The sequence below is a fragment of the Hemicordylus capensis genome, chromosome 1, assembly GCF_027244095.1.
Source record: "Hemicordylus capensis ecotype Gifberg chromosome 1, rHemCap1.1.pri, whole genome shotgun sequence".
In the NCBI taxonomy this organism is placed as follows: domain Eukaryota; kingdom Metazoa; phylum Chordata; class Lepidosauria; order Squamata; family Cordylidae; genus Hemicordylus; species Hemicordylus capensis.
The window spans coordinates 14,760,058-14,784,141 of record NC_069657.1 but is presented as its reverse complement, the minus strand read 5'-3'; the positions used below and the strand labels follow the sequence as shown (position 1 = coordinate 14,784,141).

General features: G+C 45.4%; 1 protein-coding gene across 8 annotated transcripts in view; it reads right to left on the bottom strand.

The window, feature by feature from the left end:
* The window catches only part of SYNE2 (spectrin repeat containing nuclear envelope protein 2), a 368,664-nt gene that overhangs the window by 220,186 nt on the left and 124,394 nt on the right, over positions 1 to 24,084 (bottom strand). For all 8 annotated transcript variants that reach the window (XM_053287390.1, XM_053287373.1, XM_053287409.1 and 5 more), the window contains exons 34-45: positions 22,299 to 22,499; positions 20,057 to 20,228; positions 19,769 to 19,881; positions 18,272 to 18,474; positions 17,304 to 17,423; positions 15,034 to 15,322; positions 13,778 to 13,947; positions 12,416 to 12,725; positions 9,461 to 9,580; positions 7,024 to 7,383; positions 4,609 to 4,740; positions 2,214 to 2,480 (exon numbers count right to left, since the gene is read on the bottom strand). In XM_053287390.1, coding sequence (XP_053143365.1) covers positions 2,214 to 2,480; positions 4,609 to 4,740; positions 7,024 to 7,383; positions 9,461 to 9,580; positions 12,416 to 12,725; positions 13,778 to 13,947; positions 15,034 to 15,322; positions 17,304 to 17,423; positions 18,272 to 18,474; positions 19,769 to 19,881; positions 20,057 to 20,228; positions 22,299 to 22,499 — 2,457 coding nt within the window. The remainder of the gene's footprint in view (positions 1 to 2,213; positions 2,481 to 4,608; positions 4,741 to 7,023; positions 7,384 to 9,460; positions 9,581 to 12,415; positions 12,726 to 13,777; positions 13,948 to 15,033; positions 15,323 to 17,303; positions 17,424 to 18,271; positions 18,475 to 19,768; positions 19,882 to 20,056; positions 20,229 to 22,298; positions 22,500 to 24,084) is intronic.

Sequence of the window (24,084 nt, the reverse complement as noted above, 5' to 3'; positions counted from 1 at the left end):
TAAATATAATTTAATTGAGGAGTGGAGGTGGTGATGGTAGTAGTAGCAGCAGCAGCAGCAGTTGTTGTTGTTCTTGTTGTTCTGGGCAATCTCTAGGCTTCCAGAAATGAATAGAAGGCAAAAACAGAAGTGAACCTCAAACGGGTGCTGTGCATTCTTCTGAGGACCAGAACAGTGACAGAGCACTTTGCTCTTGAAAGAAGATACATTGTCAAAATGCACTGAAGTTTTTTTTTTATTCAGCTCAGTAAATCCTCCAATGGACATCAGAGTGGCATCAGACCTGGACATACTAGGTGTCTAGTGCTGATGAGTTCTCCAACTTTGACAGCAGATTGGATAGTTATGACATCGTCAGTGCTGGCCCAGGGGTGTCTCTTCCATGGGGCAGGATGAGGCAGTCATCTCAGCCATAGGCATGTGGAGAGACAGTGGGAAAACCAGCCCCCTCACCCAGCATTCATGGGGGGGGGGGGACAGACATTTACAGGAGGAGAGCTGGTCACAGGAAGAGAGCTGGTCTTGTAGTCAAGAGCATGAATTGTCCCATTTGCTAAGCAGGGTCCACCCTGGTTTGCATTTGAATGGGAGATTACATGTGTGAGCACTATAAGATATTCCCTCTTAGGAGATGGAGCTGCTCTGGGAAGAGCAGAAGGTTCCAAGTTCCCTCCCTGGCATTTCCAAGATAGGGCTGAGAGAGACTCCTGCCTGTAACCTTGGAGAAGTCGCTGCCAGTTTGTGTAGACAATACTGAGCTAGATGGACCAATGGACTGACTCAATATAAGGTAGTTTCCTATGTTCCTATGAAGCAAATAGCCTAGCAATATTGGCTCAGTCCAAGGAGGACAACTGTCCCCCTCCTTGTCCCTGCCCCTCCAGACGACCATGATACATATGCCTCTCAAGTGGCCAGAACCTTCTTGACTAGAGTGAGGCCTATCACACACCTCTTTCCCTTTTTGATGTCACATGACAACCTGCAGACACTTTTCATGTTGGATTGTTGGAGTCTAGCCCAAATACTACCTGAATGCCATGACTGACAGTTTGATTTGCCTGCTTCCTACACCACTCTGGTACTATATATGTGGGAAGGCCACATGGGATAAGTATGTAACATGAGCCTGATTAAGACATTATGCTGTACGAGTGTACAGATGTCTGTACACTCGTACATGTGTTTGTGTGAATGACTGTATCTGAGTTCATTTTAAAAGTGAATCTGGATACAAGCCCCTCAAATACTTCTGTACCTACGTTCAACGTTAACATGTGAGTGACTGTACTTGTATACACTGTACACTTGTATGAGTCTTGAACATAATGTGTGAATGGGCTTATGGTTATTTCTCATACCAGCATTGCTCCTACCCTGGTGCTAGATGTATTGGACAAAGAGGGAGCCCCATCCCATGGCCTTTCTCCCACATTACCTCCCCACTGCAGACATTACCAGAGCCATGTCGGAAGCTGCCACTGGGAAACAGCCACCACATCACTCAGGAAACATTTGAACTGGGCCTAAGAGGGAGCCAATGGGTTGTGCCAGCTGATGTGACCTCTTGGTTCTACCATCATGGTGTCACATATCCTGTGAAGCCAAGCGCCATACTGTGGCCCCGGCTAACTGGACAAAGGGACACCTTTCAAAGTGGTGATTCTCTTTATATTTTGCAGGGGAAGAGCAGCTGTTCCTATTTTCAACAAAATAAACATACTGAATCCCAGTACATAATCTCTGTGTCTGTTACCGGTGTCTACCTTGTGCTTCTTTTTAGATTATGTGCCCTTTGCGGACAGAAGACCATCTTACTATTATTCTTTTTTAATGTAAACTGCTTTGATAACTTTTTCATTGAAAAGAGGTATATAAATCACAATATAATAATAGGTATGGAAGAAGACCAGAATCGAGACCCCAAATGAATATATGTTGAGACCCCAAATGACTATATCAAAGACTTCTATGGCAATGTGAATTAATAACAACAGAGCGAGGCAGATTGCCTGAAGTTTGAACATCTCATTAAACCAGATGCTGCAGGCATGCTGCCTGCACACTCTTCCACTTCTAGAAGTTGGAGAGAGAAAACGTGAAGCTCTTTGAGTAATAGATAAAAGACTGTGTTGGATGAAGAGCTGCCAGCGTTCAATAACAGCACCTAACAATGTCCTTCAATGAAGTTGTGCAACAATAGAGATTAATACCTGGCTTTCCAGTGATGGATGTGTGACAGAGGAGGGAGCAAGGTCAGTCCCCATTACTTTCCCATTTATTAACGGCAAAGTAGTTTGCGGCCCATCCAGCGTTCTATCCGTTGCTTGCAATTTCTTTTGATAGCCAGGCTGCTGTTGCCAAAGCTCTTCTAGAGGATTATCAACAGCCAGTGTTTGTCCCGATTTCTGTAGCTGCTTTCCACTCCAACTTGCTGAGCTTAGGAAAGGGTGGCCTTCCATCAAGCTGCCTTTTAGCCCCTAATGAATGGAGTGGGGCGGGGAAAAGAGAGAAAAATGTAATCATAACTTTCTTTGGACAGAAGTTCCCGAAATGTCAGTGGCTTCCTAATGGAAACAACTTCTATAGCACGAGAAGAAAAGGAAACAGAGAGCAATAAAGGTCACAGAAAAGCAAATTTACGCAACAAAATCACAAGGCTGCAAATACCTTGAGGACGGAGGCTGGTTATCGGGCTTGTAAAGTTACTTCGTCTGTAGAGTTCTCTCCTACTGTTGCCATAACCCTAGCACTCCTCTGTGAGGTGCTGGGGACATGAATCATAGGGTGGCTTCACACATAACGGCAGCAAGAATGGAAGAACTTGTTCCCGTCGGGGGGACGTTCCCACCACTGCCGCTGCTTCCGTGAGGTCTGAACCCAGAAATGTTGGATAAAGAATGTTGGAAACCCACCTCAGCCAAACATCTGGGACCAGACATTGGACGCTGGCTTGACAAAGTCGGACTGATATGGGTTACTGACATCATCTACCCAACGTTTTAGGGGGAAAACATCAGGGAAGTGGTGGCAGTAGAGGGAGAACACATCCGGAGGAACTGGCGTATCTTCCATAATTACTTGCTGCTTTTATGGTGAAGGAGGTCAAACAAAGACTTTGGAGCACTTAGGGACCTCCAGAGCTACTAGCTCAGAAAGGCTTAGGTGATATGTAGGGCTATTGCTCACTGTTAGAACACAGGTTTTGCATGCGAGGAGCCCAGATTCTTTCCCCAGCATCTGCCTGAAATGCAGGAGGGCTATAGCCACATGATGGGGCAGCGGGAAAATGCTTGACTAACAAGCAGAGGGTTGCTGGTTTGAATCCCCGCTGGTACTATAACGGGCAGCAGCGATATAGGAAGATGCTGAAAGGCAATGGTAAGCCCCTCCTGTATTCCCCAAATGTCTATATGTTGAGACCCCAAATGACTATATCAAAGGCTTCTATGGCAATGTGAATTAATAACAACAGAGCGAGGCAGATTGCCTGAAGTTTGAATATCTCATTAATCCAGATGCTACAGGCATGCTGCCTGCACACTCTTCCACTTCTAGAAGTTGGAGAGAGAAAGCATGAAGCTCTCTTACTGGCTTTGGATAGGAGAAATTACTGGCTGAGAATAGGAAATAGGAAGCTGCCTTATACCGAGTCAGACCATTGGTCCATCCAGCTCAGTATTATCTACACTGATTGGCAGCAGCTCTTCAAGCCCTACCTGGAGGCTTTTCAGACAGCAGGCTTTACCTTGGGTTTACCATGAGGCTTTACTGTAAGTTTGGGACATAACGGATACTCCAACACAAAAAGAGGATTTTTTTACCCTGGACATAAATCAGGCTCGGTTCCAATATGGATGAAAAAACCCGAATTGTGTGAAGTGCTCTCTGAAATATCGCACAGACTTCGGGGGAAATCTGGCCAATATGTGAACGCATACCCACCCTCCTAAAGTAAAGTCATGGTAAGTCGCAGTCTGAAAAAGCTCCTGGAGATGCCAAGGAGTGAAACTGGGACCTTCTGCATGCAAGCAGATGAGGTACCACTGAGCTATGTCCCTATTCCCTGAGGGGATGATCTTACTGCACTAATATGTACTCACCTATCCAAATGCAAACCAAGGCAGATCCTACTTAGCAAAGTTAACAATTCATGCTCACTACCACAAGAACAGTTCTCCTCTGCAAGAGGAGGTTCAGATTCCTCTGAGGTCTGTATCAGTCTTAGATCCCTGACTCAGCAGAAACCAACAGCTCAGCTAGAACAGGATAAAGTGCTGGTCTTCTTTCAGAGCACTATTCAGCTGTACTACCCAGGAATCAATGTGCCAGGCATGTCAATGCTGGAAACCCTGTGGAAGGACAGTGGGTAGCACATGTGGTTCTGCAGTCATGTTTCTTACAGCGTCCAAGGCCTCATCATTCCACACGATCAGCAGCTGGCATGGAACTTTGTGAGGAAATATTTGAGGAAACTTTGTGAGGAAATGGTGAGGAAAATGTTGCATGGCTGTCCTTCATAAGACATTTTGAAAATCATCCCATTAAACCTTTTTAAGGGAAGCAAGTTCTCAGAGCGAAGGAAAAGAAAAAGATATCTCAAGTTACCTCAGCAAGCGAAACCGGACCCTCTTCAGCCAACATGGAAGTTGGCAATTGCTCTTCAATTGTCTGGCCTTCCTGGAAATGTTGTGGAGCTTTTCTATTTCTTTTTTGAATTTTCATTCTGGAGGATTTTTCCTTCAGGTGACAAGAAAATGAAGTAATTAAGTAAATGAAAGACTAGAAGAGAAAGGCTGAAGAATAATCATGTCACCATGTGTTATAAAGTAATTAAGTCCAGGATTATTAAAGGTGTGAGCCAAATTTAGTCTTGTGAAATTTTTGGCGGCCAGAGCATCAAAGAAGACATAATTCATAAGCAGGAATGAATATTGCTTTTTCCTTTCTTTGTGTGATAATTTAACAGGCTGCTCATCAGCCCAAACATTCCCAGAATTTAAAACAATAAAAATGAAGCAAATCAGTAAAAGATTACATAATAATAAATCCACCAGTAGCAGAACGAGCATAAATAGGACAAAAGATTGAAAGAACTAACTGAGGGGCACCAAACCATGTGAAGAACTTTCCATTCGGTAGCAGAGGTCTCCAGCTGTTGTTGGGAGTCCTACTCTGATTATCCGTAGTCGCAATAAAATGGGAGTTGTAGTTCAACCTCTGAAGAACCAGGTTGGCCACCCCTAATTTAACAGGTCTAAGAGATCTCAAAAGATCTCCTGAGCAAATGAAAAAGTCTTCCTATGGTGCCGAAAAGACATCCAATTTGTGGTAGGCAAGGCTCCCTGGAAGGCAGAGACGTATCTAGGGAAAATAGCGCCTAGGGTAAGCACTGAAATTGCGCCCCCTGTCCAAACATCTGACACCCATCTTTCAGATAACTTTACCATAATATCAGCTCAAAAATACAAGTCAAGCTCGTTAATCTTTTAATATTTCAAAAACCATTTAGCCGTGGACGTAGCCAGACCAAAAAATGCTGGAAAACTACACATTTCAGAATGCTGGGGCTCATGAAATACCCAAATACTATGTGGAGGTGTACTTGGAAAACTAAACAGAAGTGCCTGTCTAATTCTCTACTATGCATTGTAGCATCACTATTACATAAGGTTTAAAAATAAATGGAGAATTTGGCTTTCCCCAGATACTCTGAAAATAATTAAAGGATATGCAGAGTAAACTGTGTCACTGCTTGGAATATATTCTAGTATTTCAGAAAGACAGTTAAAATGAGCGAAAGAGAGCAAGAAACTCCCAGTGGGCCTTAATACTAAGGATTTCACACTGATTCAAAGACAAACTCACCATTAATAGCCATATGATTAAGACATCACATTTAACTCACTTATCACAAGAAGCAAAGTAAGAGCAAATGAATAAAATCCTAGCTCATAAGCTTCAGCTTAATATTCACAAGCCCTGATTCTCTGTACATAGTGACAAACTAAATATGTGTACAATGACTTATATTATATTAATCTTTTTTTAAAAAAAACCTGTAGCCTCTTCGGGGGGCTTCATAAAGGTCATGGAGAGATCTGCAAAGGTTGCCCTTCCCCCCGCTGGCCTCTAGGGCCTAGCAGGGACCATTTGAGCATGTGGAGTGGCCATTTTTAAAGATATATTTTGTTTAAACAAAATGGCTGCTGAAAACAAAATGGCCACTGTACATGCTCAAATAGCCTCTGCGAGGCTTGCCATGGCCTAGGGCCTCACAGAGGCCATTTGAGCATGTGCAGTGGCCATTTTGTTTTTGGTGGCCATTTTTTAAAATTTTTGATTTAAAAAAATGGCGCCCCCTTCAAGTGGTGCCCAGGGTACGTGCCCTGCCTGCCCTACGCTAGATACACCCCTGCTGGAAGGTCATTCTAAATCTAGAATGCCATAGCTGGAAAGGCCCTATCTGCAGTCACCACCAACCACACTTCCAGGGACAATCTTAATACCTGTGCTGGTTTGTGCAGAACAAAGCAGTCATTAATATGGGGGTTCCCAATCTTGAGTCCCCAAGTGTTGCTGAACAACAACTCCCATCGTCCACAACCACCATAGCCTGGGGATGACGGCAGTTGCGCAGGTCTGTTACTGACTATTACTCTTTATTTGTTTGTTTGTTTGTTTGTTTGTTTATGTTACACTTATAAACTGCCCCATCCAGAGGCTCTGGGCAGTGTACAACATGATGGCTAAGTGGAACCTCCATATACAAAGGCAGTATACCCCTGAATACCAGTTGCTGGGCGGCAACGAGAGGAGGATTCTTGTCTTCATGCCTGGCTTATGACCCCCCCAGGGGCATCTTGTTGGCCACTGTAGGAACAGAAAGTAGACTAGATGGCTTGATCCTGCAGGAGTCTTCTTATGTACTTAAACTCAACAGGATCTCAGGAAAGAGAGGCAGTGAGGTTTCCTTTTTCATTAGGTAAACAAAAGTTGCATGCCCTTTCCCACAACACTTACTGATCTTCCTTCCTGGCATCCTTCAAGCCTGTCTATAATGTTCATTTCTTCAGCAGAAAAGGGAATATCAGAGATTACCATCTTCCCCATCTCTGGCATTTCCCCTTCCTCTGCTTGGGTCAGCATTTCATCCAAAAGCCTGCGGTTTTGCTTGAGCACATTACTCTGGATACCCCCAGCCCCTTTCTTTGCATGTCCAAGTTTAGTCTTGAGATGCTTCTTGTGTTTCAGTGGAGGCATATCTGCCTCATCCTTCATGAACTTGCACTCCAGTGGGGTGGTCTTCTGCTTGATAGACTGTACTAAAGCTTTAATCTCCTGCAAGGTGCCTTCAGTTTGACAAAGAGGATTTTGTTGTACCTTTTAATGAAGAAGAAAGCAAAAAATAATTCCAAGCTCTTTGACAGACATACAGAGGATCTCTTCTATAAAGACATTTGCAATACAGGTAGTGAATAAATACAATAAAAGGCTCCTGAAATTGCTCACAGAGACCTAGGAACGTAGCAAGCTGCCTCATACTGACCATTGGTCCATCTAGCTCAGTACTGTCTACACCAGAGCTTGGCAACCTTGACTCTCCGCCGTTGAACTACAGTTCCCATCATCTGGGAGTTGCTGTTGAACTACAATTCCCATCATCTGGGAACTATAGTCCAGCAACAGTTTCAAGACAGGGATCTCTCCCAGTCCTATCTGGAGATGCCAGGGAGTGACGCTGGGTCTTTCTGTTCTTCCACTGAGCTATGGCCCCATTCTCTAAGGGGAATAACTTAACTGGGCTCACATTTAGTCTCCCATGCAAATGCAAACCAAGGCAGAGCTTGCTTAGCAAAGGGGATAATCCATCCTTGCTTCCACAAGACCAGCAATCCTCCCCAAGAGGAGAGATTTACTTGACTGCAACTAGAAAGAAAGGGACATTTCCACCCCCCATTCAGAACCATATGTTAATTCTGATGCATACACAGAGCCCTTCTGTCTGCATGGATCGCCATTCATTTCAACAGAGGAGAAAGCTCCATGTTGACAAAGGAATCTGCACACAGAACTATCCTCTCCACTGAAGTGAATAGAAAACCTTTGCAGGCAAGAAGAGCATTCTGTGCTTACTCTGGTGCTGCACAGCCATATGTGGTTGCTGGGGTAGAAGATGGTGCTGCTGTGATTTAAAAAAAGGATATAGATGATCAATTAGTCTGATCATCACATGAGCAATGGTCCCTGACCCCTGGAGCTTTTAATGAGCCAAGCTATGAATCAGACTCCTCATGGAGTATAGAAAGGTTTTCGTTCTGGACACCCCTCTTTCATTTTTAATGCAGGGCTGCACAGCTTTGGACCTTCAGCTGTCATTAGACTTCAACTCCCATCATCCACAGTGGCCAATGAGGAATGATGGGGATTTATTTTATTTGTTTATATATCTATTGTTCGATTTCTATACTGCTTTTCATCAAAATAATTGCAAAGTGTTTTACAATATAATTAAAACAAAGCACAATTAAAATACAAAAGTACAGATAATATAAATATAAAAATAATATCTCTATTTAAAAATCCAAGCCCCCCACTATATAAAACAGTAATACATAAAACACAAAGCAGCAGCAGTAAAAAACAATATGTTCATTTAAAAGCCTGGGTGAAGAGCCACGTCTTTACTTGTTTCCTAAAAATTTTCATGGAGGCTGAGGAGTGGATTATTACATTACATTACATTACATTATTTTTTAATGTATTATTTGATTAGAGCATTCCAAAGACAGGGGTCCATGACTAAGAAGGCCCTGTCCCACATGCTCAACAGTAGGGATGTGCATGGAACTGGCTGGCCCGATTCGGTTCGAGCCCGCACCGGACTCAAACCTGACTTGACCAGTTGGGCCTGGCACCCTTTAGAACCCACCCCCCAGTTCAGTTCAGTGGGAGGGGCCAAAAAAATAGGCAAAACAGGAAGCAGCAGTGATGACCGAGACTGGCGGAGGTGGGGGAACCTTCGCAGACCCCCCATGCGGCCTAGAGGAAGCCCTCTAGACATCCTCTAGCCCCGAAGGGGCTAAACGTAAAATTAAAAAAAACAAACCCCCTGAACCATCGAGGGGGTTTGGTCCGAGGTTGGACTGAATGGGGGGGGGGTTTCGGTTTGACCCCGGAACCATTGAACCGAACCAGTTCAACGTAGAACCGAACCCCCCAGTGCAGCAATTTAAGGATTGTAGTCCAATGACACATCTGGATGGCTGAAGTTGTACAACCCTTAAAAAAAAAATCCCTACAATTTAAATGCACAGCATTTTCCCAAATCAAAATGATTAAATGTGAATTTGAGAAACTTTAAGGATTGCCTTCTCCCATGTGTGCTGCCTCATCCATTCCATTCAAATCTGAACGGACACTTCTGGATACTTCAGTCAGCTGAAAACGTCTTCCTGACCTGCTTTTGCTCCATATCCGGAAGCTCCGAGAGTCCCTTTAGAGTACCCCTCAAGCACATCATCAGCTCTTTGCAGCGTTGTTCTTCCTCAGCATGGCCTTCTAAGAGCTCTGCTGCGTTCTGGAATTCAAGAAGTTCCTACGCATTAGCACATTATGGTCACAGGCAGAACACAACAGATATGCATGACGGATGTCCAATACTGTATTGCGTCGAAATATTTTCAAAAGACCAAAAGCACCTGGATTTCTCTATGATTCATCGTTTCCTTGAGAAACAATTATATTCCCCGACATCCATGAAGCTGCCTTCTATGCTGATGTGTTTGGGGAAAGACTCATTATTATTATTTTACATTTTATATTCCGCTCTTCCTCCAAGGAGCCCAGAGCAATGTACTACATACTTAAGTTTCTCATCACAACAACCCTGTGAACTAGGTTAGGCTGAGAGAGAAGTGACTGGCCCAGAGTCACCCAGCAAGTATCATGGCTGAATGGGGATTTGAACTCGGGTCTCCCCAGTCCTAGTCCAGCACTCTAACCACTACACCACGCTGGCTCATGTTGTTTGGATAGAAACACAGGAAGCTGTCTTCTACCCTGTCAGGCTGATGGTCCATCTTGCTCAGTATTATCTACACTGACTGGCAGCAGCTCTTCCAAATTTCACATAGGAGTCTTTCCTAGCCCCACCTAGAGATGTCAATCCCATGCACACTTCTGCACATGCATAGGACTAGGCTGAACAATAGTTAAATACTTCATACTAGCTGGGCCGGGCGCAGAGCATCTGTGCCTCTAGTACTCACCACTCCTTCCCCCCTTCCTTTCAGTTTTGCCTCTCTTCTTAGCCTCCCCGCACCCCGCAGTTTTCATTCCCCGCCTGCCCAGCCGCCTTCTTTCCCGTGCCACCATCACCTGCATTTTCTATCCCCACCCACCCACCGCCCACCACCATTTTCTTCACCCTCGTCTGCCCACCGCCACCATTTTCTCCCCCTGCCGGCAGCATGAACTCTTGAACTCATGAACTCTTGCAGGAACTCATGAACTCTTGCATGAACTCTTGCATGAACTCTTGCATTAACTCATGAACTCTTGCAGGACCTGCCACGCATGGGATTAGCAATGGGTATGCCTTAGAGAAATACTGTCTGTGTGTACACACACACACACACACACACATACAGGTTGAGTATCCCTTATTTGGACTGCTTGGGACCAGAAGTGTTCCAGATTTTGGATTTTTCCGGATTTTGGAATATTTGCACAACGTGATATCTTGGGCATGGGATCCAGGGCGCCAAAAGAGATGCCAACAGAGCAGGCACCAAACTGAGCAGGGGGTGGAGGAGTGGCAGCTTTCCCTTTTCCCTCTAGCACCAAAGCGAGAACATCAAAAACATTAAAAAGCTCAGAGCTGCAACTAGAGAGAATTACAGACAAAACCCCTGTCACTAACAGTTGACTGCATGTTTAAAAGCAGCAAAATTGGGAATCAGCGAGCGAGTGAGCTGAGGTGTTTTGTTTTTCTGTTTTTGTTATAGTGTGGTGTCCGGATTTTGAAGCATTCCGGATTTCAGATGTCCGGATAAGGGATACTCAACCTGTATATATAGATATAGATAAATAAGGCATGTACATATGTATGTATGCTTGCAGCCATTCTAAAACCAAGCCTGTGAAATAAACAAAGCTGCACTCATGCAAGAAGACTGCAGAGCAGCAGTATGTGACGGGGATTTGTGGAATTGTGCTATTGCGCAAATGTTCCCTGCAGAACATATGAGGCATGCCACTGGATGTACACCTTGCTGTGCAAGTACAAGTTTGGCCCAGCACAGCACTAGTCTAGATCACAAACTCCAGACTGAGCATAACTAACTAGCATGCAAAATGTTAGGATTTTGGCCAAAATATTTAGATTACAACAAAAAAGGAAGAACCCAAGGAAATGTAACAAGTATTGGATATACTATACTGTGTCATCATAATAGTACTGGAATAACACAAATATGCCATTCCATTCCAGGAAATATATTTTTAAAGCAAGCTTAAATTCTAACCAAATGTATTTTCCCAAGAAGTTCAATGGTTAATATGGTTTACGTGGCATGGGAAATAGCCATGTTTTCCTTTCATTCAAAGGATACTTCTTAGAAAGCTGGCTAAATTATTTGAATGTTATTATTTATTTGACTTATAAACTGCTTTTTCCAGAAAGCTCCAAGTGTTGTACAATGAATAAGAGAGAACAGTGGTTCAATGAAAAACCACTCAGCAGCAGAGCAGCAAACAGCAAAGTCAGCCATCAAATGCCTGTCTAAACAGGAAGGTTTTTGCTAAAACCTGGCAAAACACAATGAGGCCATTTACCCCAGGGATTCTCAGCGTTGGTTCCCCAGATGTTATTGGACTTCAACTCCCATAATCCCCAGCCAAGGGCCACTGGGCCTGGGGATGATGATGATGATGATGTGGATGATGATTTCAATTTCTACACCGCCCTTCCAAAAATAGCTCAGGGTGGTTTACAAAGAGAAACAATAAATAAATAAGATGACTCCCTGTCCCCAAAGGGCTCACATTCTAAAACAAAACATACGTTAGACACCAGCAACAGTCACTGGAAGTTGGGAGTTGAAGTCCAATAACATCTGGGGACCCAACGTTGAGAATCCCTGATCTACACAATCAAAACCTGTGTGGAAGCAAGGTAAGAGGAAGACCTGGGAAGCTTGTTCTCCTACCTTGCTTCCATACAGTCACTTCTACCCAGGTTTCCCTCTTACCTTGCTTCCACACAAATGAAAATTGGGAGTACACACAGCTCCCAAACCTGGGTAGAGCACAGTTTTTGATTGTGCGAATGACCTCAGTCTGTGAGAGGGCTCCATCTGCTTCCAGCAAGAGAAAGTTCTCAGAAGAGCAGCAAATCTGCCATAGGACCAACCTGCAGATGGCTGAGGAGACTTTCATGGAGATGCTGCAATGCCATCAGTGACTTTTTGGCCGAGGAGCTGTCAGTGACCTCCCCTAGGGAATTGTGTTGGCTTTCCAAATCATTTAAAAGGAAGGTTAAGTTTTCAGCTTCCTGTAGGAGTGCGGCATCATCTGCTAACTGACTGTGCAGCTCCTGTGAACCAGGCTGAAGATCAAGACCAAATTCCTGCGTCTGCTTTCCCAGTTCACACAGTGCGGCTCTGATATCATCTTCTCTTCTCCGGTCTTGTTCCTTTTGAAGCTGGAGTTGTTCTTGATGCCTAAAGAGGGAAAAATCAATTCCCCTTTTAATAGTTCCCGCTTTAAAAAAAAAAGTGTGTATAGAAATATAGGAAGCTGCCTTATATGGGGTCGGACTATTGATCCATCTAGCTCAGTATCATCTAAACTAACTCTCTCTAAGGTTACAGGAAGGAGTCTTTCCCAGCCCTACCCCACTCTCTCTACTCCATGCATCATTTTATATACCTCGATCATGTCTCCCTGTAATTGCCTCTTTTCCAAACTAAAGAGCCCCAGATGCTGCAGCCTGGCCTCATATGGAAAGTGCTCCAGGCCCCTGATCGTCTAGGTTGCCTTCTTCTGCACCTTTTCCAGTTCTACAATGTGCTTCTTAAGATATGGTGACCAGAACTGTACGCAGTACTCCAAATGTGGCTGCACCAAAGATTTGCATAAGGGCATAATAATATTAGCATACTGGCTGGCTGTAGTAGATAACAGGATGTTGGACTGGAGGATGTCCCCAGCCTTGCTTTCCCAGATGCTGCTGAATTACAACTCCCATCACTCCAGCCTTTGGCCATGGTGGCAGGGGACAATGGGAGTTGTAGTCCAAGAACATCTGGGCACTCAAGGTCGCAAACCCCTGGACTAAATGGACCTATGGCATGATCCAGCAGGTTTCTTCTTATGGTCCAGTTCTCACTGAGATGAAAAACCCGGATTGTACCACAGGGTAGAGGTACAATCCGGATTGTACGGATTGTGTCCAGAACCACAGGGTAGAGTCATCACAAGATTGAATGCTTTTCCATTTAAAAAAATCCCTTCATTAAGACAACTAGCATATCAGGGAGAAGGCTAGGCTGGAGCCCTCCTGCTTGATACCCATTTTTCTATGTGCAGGGGTTTTTCTGTGGGTGCCAAAGCATTCCGTCATGCAAACACCCAGCTGCCACCAGAAGCGGTACAGTCCAGACCCAGGTTTACTGCCTCTGTGAGATCTAGGGAAACCTGACTACGGAGGAGGCTGCTGACCCCAAGATCTCTTCCAGCTAGATGAGAGGTTTCCTTGTAATGTTTGTGTTACCTTAGATAATCAGTGGCCAGATTAATGGTGCATTCCCACTGATTTCGGATGTCAGAAACCATTTGCTGAAGAGCCAGGTTCTTGCTCCCATCGTCTCTCCTCAAGTGTTCTCCAAGAGCTGCGATGTTTTGCAGTTTAGCATCGCCCTCATCTTTCAGCAATACAACCTCCTGCAAGATAAGATACAGCACTTAATTGATTTAATTTACTGTTGAGAAGGTATCTTCTACACCATACACACACATGTACAGTACATATGATGCACACCCCGTCTCCTGCTCTTTTCTCCCGCTGCTTAAAAGCAACGGCTGAACTGTGCAGTTATAGGTCACAAAATAGGTTTTAGGCCAGGTTCAGACAATCGCCCATGCCAGGGTTTCTCAAACTTGGGTCCCCAGATGTTGGATTGCAACTTCCATCATTCCCAACCACAATGGCTGAAGGATCGGAGTTGTAATCCAACATCTGGGGACCCAAGTTTGAGAACCCCTGATCTAAACTATTATTGTTGAGACAACCATAAATAGCTGGACAGGGCGGTTGCTCAGAGGCAGAGCCTCTGCTTTGCCTGCAGAAGGTCCCAGGTTCAATCCCCGGCAGCATCTCTAGGTAGGGCTGGGAAACACTCCTGCCTGAAACCTTGGAGCGCCGCTGCCAATCAGTGTAGACCAGGCCTCCTCAGCCTAGCCCCCTCCAGCAGTTTTTGGACTACAACTTCCATAATCCCCAGCCACAGTTGCCAATAGCCAGGAATTATGGGAGTTGTAGGCCAACATCAGCAGGAGGGCCAAAGTTGAGCAGCCTTGGCGTAGATGATACTGAGCTAGATGGATCAATGAGCTGATAAGGCAGCTCTAAAGTTTGGAAGGATGGTAGATACATTCCCAAATAAATAAATAAGATGAAAGCAGAAGAGGCCCAATCCAGGCTCAACTGGTAGGGAGTTGGCAATCCCTTCCATGTGACTTATTTCCCACTCAGCTCTAGTAAACACAGTTCTACAGCTTGATTTGAATCTCTTAACCACAGTGGTTAGAGCAGGGGTTCTCAAACTTGAGAATCCAGATGTTGTTGGACGACAATCCCCATCATCCTGTGGGTAGGGATAATGGGAGTTGTAGTACAGCAACATCTGAGGACCCAAATGTGAGAACCTCTGGACTGGGGTACTGTGTCTACAATAGACTGGGGTCTACAGGGGGAAGAAATCACATCATCACAGGAGCAATAGGTAGAGCCCCTAGGTCTTTCAGTACCTTGATTTGGCGCAGTCTTTCTTCCAACTGTGTCTTGGGTTCTTCGGAGCTCAGCGCGAGGACCGATTCTTTCAGCCTCTGCACCCAGGAGAACATGCTCTGGGCAAGTTCTTCAAAGTTCTTTTCTTCTGCAGAACACACCTGAGAATCTCCAAGCCTTTTACGGGTGTGGCTGAGCAACGCCTTGTATCTGCTGGCAAGTTGGGAAGTCTCTTGAGCTACTTCGTCGCTCGAAAATCCGGACTTCCTCAAAGAATCTGCCAGCCAAGCCAAAGAGTCAAATGACTCTCTGGGAAGAAAGAAAGGGGGGGGGGGGGAAATCAAATCAAAAGAAGAAACATATTTATTTGTTTGAAACATAAGGGACCACAGCTCACTGAAAAGGCCCATCCTTTGCCTGTAGAAGGACCCTGGTTCAGTCTTTGGCATCTCCTGTAAAAGGATTCAGGCATCAAGTGCCTAATGGAAAAGCTGCTGCTTGTCAGAGAATACAATCAGTATTAGGATAGATCAGGTGTTCCCAACCTTGGGTCCCCAGAGGTTGTTGGGTGGAGAGACAGTCTTGCAATAGCAAGCATGAATTGTCCCCTTTACTAAGCAGGGATCCTCTTGGTCTGCATTTGAATGGGTGACTATATGTGAGCACTGTCTGTTGTAAGATATTCCCCTTGGGGGAGGGCACCATAGCTCAGCGATACAGCGGGGGTATTCTTACGATCACAAAAATCGGGCTAGGAAAATCCTAGCCCGATTTTTGTGAGCGTAAGAACCACCGGGCTCGCAGCCGAGCCCGGTGGTTCTGGAGCGGCTAACCCGCTCCTGTAGCCTGCCCCTTAGCCCGGGTTTGCAAACCAGGCTATCTGCTCGTGAGTAGCAGCAGCACGGCTCCGCGCCGCGGCTACTTGTGAGTAGACCCCCGGCCGGGAGGCTTAAAAGCAGCCTCCCGGCTCGGGGGTCTCCCCAGTATGCCCTGCACACTCGCGCAGGGCATACTGGAGCTTCCGAGGGCCGCACAGCCCCTGAGTTCCCCACCCCCCACCGGCTCCGGCTCGGAGCCGGCCATCATGTGGGCAGCCAATCTGGCTGCCCAGGGCTCCCTGCCCGCTCGTGAGTGGGGAGAGCGGGCTTAGCCCGCTCTTCCCGCTCAGCGCCCTAAACTGGGTCTCACTGATCATGAGACCCAGTCCAGCATCTTCTTCCATGCAGAAGGTCCCAGGTTCAATCCCTGGCAGCATCTCCAGGTAGGGCTAGGAAAGACTCCTGCCTGAAACCTCCGAGGGCTGCTGCCAGTCAGTATAGACCAGGCCTGCTCAACTTATGCTCCCCAGCTGTTTTTGGACTGCAGCTCCCACAATCCCCAGCCACAGTGGCCAATATCCAGGGATTATGGGAATTGTAGGCCAACATCTGCAGGAGGGCCAAAGTTGAGCAGCCCTGGTGTAGACAATACTGAGTTAGATGGGCCAGTGGCCTGACTCAGTATAAGGCCATTTTCTATGGCCCAACTTACAACTTCTATCACCCCCAGCCACAATGGCCAAAGGCTGTTGTCGTTCAACAACGTCTGGGGACTCAGGTTGAGAATCCCTGAGCTAGATGGGCCAATGTTCTAACACCATATAAACAGCTTCATGTGATCTGCTTTTCCAAAATTATTGATCAAAGTGGTGAAGATTTAGAACCATATAATTAGAGATGGTGGCAAGGTTTGCGGGGATCAGGTCCAGGGACAAGCTTCACACATGCAAAATGCTACCTTTAAACGAGAAGTGAGCAATGCAAACATTGGGATTATCTTCCAAATCAGATTGAAAATCCAAGCCAAAGAAGAATTATCAGTTTACCATCCCAGCCACTGCCCCACCCTCACAAAACTTCCCTTTAACCAAAAGTGCAGTTGTGGTTCTCTCCTGCCATGGAAAGGAGGAAGATCTGAACTCTCCCTTCCTCTCTTCTCCAACGTGCTGTGTGCATCATAGAAAGAAGGACCCTGGTGACTTTTGGGTAATGTAGTTTTCTCAGGGGCTACTGTTATTCCAGACAACACTGCTGTCTGGATGTCTTCCAGCTCAAAATCACTCTCCCTGCTTTTTTACCCATGTGGGGAAAGACATAGAGAACTTGAGCCTAAGTGTGTATGACTGTGAATTTCAAAGATCTAGGGATACACATATGGATATACACATGATAAATGTGCAACAGTGGAAACTACATGGATATTCATTGGAACTGGCCCCAAAGAAAAGGACAAAGTGACAAAGGCAGAATACCTCTGCTTTAGTAGAACTTGGTAAAAATGTCCACGTTCTGCCTTCTTCATGTGGCTCTTTTGCGATTTCTCTTCCTGAAGTCTTAGCCATTCCTCCAGGCTACTGAAGTCCTCTTCAAGCCTAAAAAAAACCCCCAAAAACCCCCATCATTACACAAAATTAGATACAGGAGAGAAGTGAGGATTATTACTGAACTGCAACACATATAGATACAGCAGCAACTCCAGGAAAGTGAAAGTCTTGATTTGAGGAGGACGCCTATTAATTTTTAAAAACACAAGCAATGCCAAAAGAAAGAGGGCCTTATGACCTTCCCTAGGGAGGATATTCTACAAAACAGGTGCCAAAACAGAAAAGGCCCTGCTTTTCATAGCCACCCTAGACTTTAGCTTCAGGGAAACTGGAGTGGGGACTTAGACCATAGGTCCATCTAGCTCAGGATTGTCTACCCAGACTGGCAGTGGCTTCTCCAAGGTTGCAGGCAGGAATCTCTCTCAGCCCTATCTTGGAGATGCCAGGGAGGGAACATGGAACCTTCTGCTCTTCCCAGAGCGCCACCATCCCCTGAGGGGAATATCTTACAGGGCTCACACATCAAGTCTCCCATTCATATGCAACCAAGGCAGACTATGCTTAGGTTAGGGGACAAGTCATGCTTGCTACCACAAGACCAGCTCTCCTCTCATGGTACCAGTGAGCAACCAGATGCTTCCAAGAAGCTTCCATGCCCTGCTAGAGGCTGGACTATCAGAAGCATCCGCTTGCCCACTATTGAAACATACTGTTGGAGACTACAGATTCTGGGTTTGATCCAGTAGGACTCTCCTTATGTTTGTATACTTGCAGAGGCCTTCTCACGGGTGGCTCCCTGTTTATCATACATCCTCACTAGAGGGTTTCAGACACATAATAAATGTGTGAAGATGAATCTCTGGGTAACCTGAGTCCTGTCTGTATTGGTTTCTTACCTAGCAAACTGCTTCAAAGAGGCCTGAAGCTCCCTTTCTCGCACCTGACATTTGGATATTACTCTTTGCAGTTCCATCTCTTGGTCCTTCACCCAGGTGCTCAGCTGGCTGACGGTCACTTTGGGCAAGTAGATCTTCACCTTGCTGAGGAGAGCTTTCACCTCATGGATATCATTGCCTTTGCCTTCGAAAGTTAGGAAACTCTGGACAAAAACAACCCGATATATGTCACAGATGTGTTTAAATCTATTGGCTAATGCAATGGTATGATCTGGGAGAGTTCAAGGTATGAGAAGCTGGTGTGGTCCACTAAGTTGAAAAAGAAGTTGGATTCTGAAGACTTGGGTTCAGAGGACATACCTCTGGCACAATTCAGCTACTTCCAACAAACCAAGATAAGTTATCATCTGCAGCACCAATTTCAGGTTCCCGCCATAACTCAGGCTGGGGGAGCCCCAGGTTTTTCATTATGTGTGAACCGCCGCATACAGAGAGGCAATCCTCGCTAATGGGAGGTAAGGAGAATGGGTATAACCTGAACACACAATGATATGGCAAAACCAATCAAGATTTGGGGATCATTTGTGGTACCAATCCAGGTTTGTTAAATAACTTTAAGTCAGTGGTCTGCACTACTTTTCAAGTGGGGGCCACTTTGGCAAAAAGCCTTCAATGTGAGCGCCATTTCCCCCTGTGCTGACCTCTGAGCAGTGCTGTACTTTTCTCAGTGCTGGGAAGGCCCTTATGGAGCCCACTCGTAAGAGCTCTAGGAAGAAATCATGGGGAAGGGCTACCCTTCCAGTGCTCTGTGCATGCCTTCCAAAATGGTGCCGGGGGTCAAGAAGGCTCAGATTTCCTTAAGAGGAGCCCTCCCTGGTGCTGGGCACAGCAAAGAACTGCATGGTGAGAATCTTCGTATCGTGCCAGGGAGGCTGTACAGAGTATTCAGCTTCAGCCAAAGCTTTACACAGATCTAATAAGCAACTCGTCAGAGGGCCACACTTAGGGCTGATGGGGGTCACCAGTGGCCTCTGGGCCTTACAATGAAGAACACTGCCTTAAGTTAAAACAAGCTATGGTTCAGCAAGATGCCTGAACTCACCCAGTGGGGCTATTCTCACGATCTGCAAAAATCGGGTTAGGAGAGCCTAGCCCGATTTTTGCAGATCGTAAGAACCGCCAGGCTGGGCTGCAAGCCCAGTGGTTCTAGAGCGGGTAACCTGCTCAAGAACCCCTGCCCTAAAACCAGGTTTGCAGAGCGAGCGTTCCGCAAACCTGGTTTTCTAGATCATGGGTAGCCACGGCCCGGCTTCGGGCCACGCCTACTCACAAGGAGACCCCCAGAGGGGAGGCGAAAAGCCCGCTCTCGCCGCTCTGCTTCCAAAACCGGGTCTCACCAATAGTGAGACCTGGCTCAGTGTGTCTTAGCTAGCTATCAGAAGTTTGGGGGACACTGCTCTAGGGGATGGAATGCCTATTCACAGTGTCATGCCTTACCATCAGCTGCTGAAATTTCTCTTCTAATTCCTCTTTCGTTTCTGAGGGCTCGAAACACTCCTTCAGAGACAGCCGTGCACTGCTGAACCAGTCATTAAAGTCCTTACATTGATCTGCAGAAATACACCATTTGGAAACATGACTTGGGAGCGAATTCCAGCCATTTAAGATTTTACAGGAGATGGAGATGGTTTGTGTGCAGCTGCCACTACACTACCGGAAGCAAAGCACAGTGCTGTGGCATGTGATCAGACGAAGGAGGCAAAAAAGTAACACTTTTAAACTTACGGTTCAAGAGAGTTGTAAAACGATCCTGAAAAATTTGCTTCTTTGAATTAAATAAGTCAATGACGCTCTTAAGCTGCTTTTTTAATTCAACCACCTCGGGATTCAAACAACCTGTCTCTTTTTGGAGCAACATTACATGACGCTTTTGTTGTAAAATCTTCTGATGTATTTCCTAGATATTAAAAGACATAGATGGTTATATATTTTGAAGAGTGTGTGTGTGTGTGTGTGTGTGTGCGTGCGCGTCTGCATGAGAGAAATAGTCATACTTCCCAATGATTTACAGATGCCTAATTTTGCATACACAATCCTCTGAAATTAGCTGAATTTGCCACTGAAATTATCTGAATGCACTACTTTTTACACTGGACTGTGCATGGTGAAAAGTTAAATAACCTTTTTTGTAGGTTAAAAAAAAAGAAAGTCTGAATATCATACGATCACTGTAAATACAGATACCAAGTTTTACATGAACATTCCTGCCACTTAAAGTAGCTGAACACATCACTGTTTACACTTGAATATGCTTGGGGACACATTTAAATATTTGCATGGGGGTTAGCAGAAATTCTGAATTAATAATAATATTTTAACTGTTATAGCAGAAGATCCTTCTCAGATTCAAATTTACTATGATTCAATTTTAGCATACGTCATTATACAATAAAATGAATAATATTTGAAGTTCAAATTCTAAAATTTTCAAACTGTTCTTTTCCTTCCCTTTTGTAAGCACATTAATAAAAAAATCTATTTCATACATTTAATGTAATTAATATAATCTATGCAAAATCACTTTGCCCAGTCAATGACAGGCCTCATCTACTAGTTTTACATATTTACAGAAAGCTTGTATGAAAACAGAAAATTCAGCACACCCTTAAAAAGACTTTGCAAGACATGTTAAACCCTTGTTTGCTTTTCACATTGGTTTCAAATTCCTGGCTACATACAAACCTTAGTTAGTGTTAACATGGTTAACACTGATGCCAAAGTAAGCTTCAACCATAGTTACGGCCAGCGGGGATAGAGGATGCAAGAAATGCACGTGTAAAATTGGGAGTGTCCCGATCAAGGGAGCTTGGAATTCCATGACTCAGTCTTGATTCCTTAACCCAGGGCTTGACAAATCCCAGATGCCAGCTCATAAGAACATACAAACAGTCTTGTGGGATCAGGCCTAAGACGCATCTAGTTCAGCTCTCTTTCCCACAATGGCCACAATGGCCCACAAGATGCCTTGGGAAGTCACACAACATGCCCTCTCTCCTGTCACTGCTCCTCTGCAACTGGTATATGGAGGCATCCTACCTCTGAACATGAAGATAGCCTATAGCCTCCATGATTAGCTGTCACTGATAGACCTGACCTCCATGGATTTGTCTAAGCCCCTCTTAAAGCCATCCAAGCTGGTGGCCATCACCACATCCTGTGGCAGAACATTCCATGGCATCTGGAAATTTAAGCATGGCACCTGAGCCAGGCAATGGATGGGCACAATCAAATAAGGTGGGGCAGGGCACTCCCTTCTCCCCCTGGTCATGTCTCTCCACAGCCTGCCTAAGTCAGATGGATGTGACCAAGAGGAGGGAGCAAGCAAGGCAGGGTAAGCAAAGCAATACCCCCCATGAAATGAAGGACAGTGCTGGGGGCAAGCAGAAAATCCACCCTGCCATCAAACAGAAGGCATTTCTGGGGTCAAGTGGTGAGTACTGGAGCAGGGGGTACTGCAGGGAGTGAGCAGTGAGTCCATAACACACACACAAACACACCCCATCATGCAGCAGAGGGCAGTCCGGAACTCCTGCTAATTGAGCAAAGAGGCAACTTTCAAAGTGGTGACTCCCTTATATTGAGCAGGGGAATTTTAGCAACTGTCTCTATTCTTCAACACAGCATCCCTACAGTGGCTGCTGCTGGTGTCTAAATTCTTTTGAGATTGTGAGCCCTTTGGGGACAAGGAACCATATTACTTATTTACTTATTTTTCTATGCAAGCAGCTTTGAGAACTTTGTTGGAAATGATCTATAAATATTTGAAGTAGCCAGCAACAATTTGTTGAGGCCTGCCTTAACCATGGCATTGCATTGGTGCCAGCCTTGTAAATCTTTTGCTTCCTTTATTAGCTTCAGCTATTTCTATACAGTTTTATGGGCAGCCAGTCAGAGAAAATACCATCGGTATTAAGAAGAATAGCATGTAGGGGTTTCTCGATTCGTTCTTTCTTTCTTTTTGGTGTACCTCCAATTTAGTAAAGATCTCCAAGGTGTCAGAGGGAGACAATGCTTTCAGAAGCGATTCAGTCATTCCAATCTGCGTCTTGGCCAGGTCAAGGTCCCCTTTTAGCTCCACAGTATTGCCATTGAGTTCAGCAGGTATCAACTTGTTTGGTAAGTGCTTTTTTATTAGATCCATTTTGTTCGAGAGAGAGGATTTGATGACCTGAGAATGGGAAACACAGAGGCAGGGTTAGGAGTTCTATCAGCCGATTTATCTTACAATATAACTTCATAAAAGGAAGTTTGAGAGTATGTATTGCTTTTCGTACTTCCCTTCCTTCTACTTTAATTTACAATTTCCTTATGTTTCTGAGGGCCTCTTCACACATTACTTTTTTAAGGTGCACACTTAAGATCTTTTCAGCGAAGGACTCATTGTTATGGAAGATGCAAGGCTGCCGCTGAAAACGGCGGCCCTGCTTCTCTAGTTTCCCCCTGATCTCCGGATCTCTCTGTGAGGTAGGTTAGACAGAGAGATAAGCAACTGGCCCAAAATTACCCAGTGAATTTCATGGCTGAACAGGGATTTGAACTCGGGACTTCCTAGTCCGAGTCCACACTCTAACCACTATACCACACTGGTGCAAAGCACCTCTCTCCTCCCACCAGCCAGAAGTGCTCTTAGCCATGGACCATGAGGATTTGGTCCGTGGCCTCTTGTCTTCTGGGGAGCCTCCCCAGAGCCCCACCACTGCCCCACGACCACCAGGCAAGTCAAATCTTTTTTCAAAAACCATTTTTTAAAGTGCCGCTGTGCTGCAGGGACGGGGGCTGCTAGCAGGTGTGCGGGCACCTGTTTTCGGCCCATTTCAGGCCTCTGCGCACGAGTGGCCCTAAATGGGCTGAAAATGGCCCAATCTGTCATTTGGGAGGCAGGCAGGGTCAGAGAAGGAGCTCTTGCTGTCGCCTCCCTCCAAGTGCCCACACACCCACTGGCAGCTTCTGTCCCCACTGAGCAGCGGTGCTTTTAAAAAGTGTGTATATATATGTACTGTATTTTAAAAGATTTGACTTGCCCCCAACCCACCCCCCAGCCCTCAAGCAGTGGAGAGGAGCGGGGGCTCCAAAGCCCTTCAGGTCGAGGCTTCAAAATTACCTTGGAACATAGGAACATAGGCAGCTGCCATATACAGAGTCAGACCCTTGGTCCATTTAGCTCAGTATTGTCTACATAGACTGGCAGCGGCTTCTCCAAGGTTGCGGGCAGGAGTCTCTCTCAGCCCTATCTGGGAGATGCTGCCAGGGAGGGAACTTGGAACCTAGATGCTCTTCCCAGAGCAGCTTCATCCCCTGAGGGGAATATCTTCCAGTGCTCACACATCATCTCCCATTTATATGCAACCAGGGCAGACCCTGCTTAGCTAAGGGGACAAGTCATGCTTGCTGCCACAAGACCAGCTCTCCTCGCTTTGGTGTGCCCCTGCCACCAGCAGCATACAACAATGTGAGATGGGGTTAGAGAGACCCTTTAGGGACAGGGAACCTTCTTTTTGTTTTTCTATGTAAACCACTTTGAGCACTGTTTTATTGAAAAGAGGTATAATAATTATAGTGGTTTAATTACTATACAATAATTATACATTTATTTCATTATATCACTGAAAAAGCAGTTGTCGTCTTTTTCTATTACTATTACTACTGTCATTTAAGACATGCCCCCACTAGTGTTCCCTCTAACAGGGATTCCCAGATGTTGTTGACTACAACTCCCAGAATCCCCATCTGCAATGGCTTTTGCTTAGGGATTC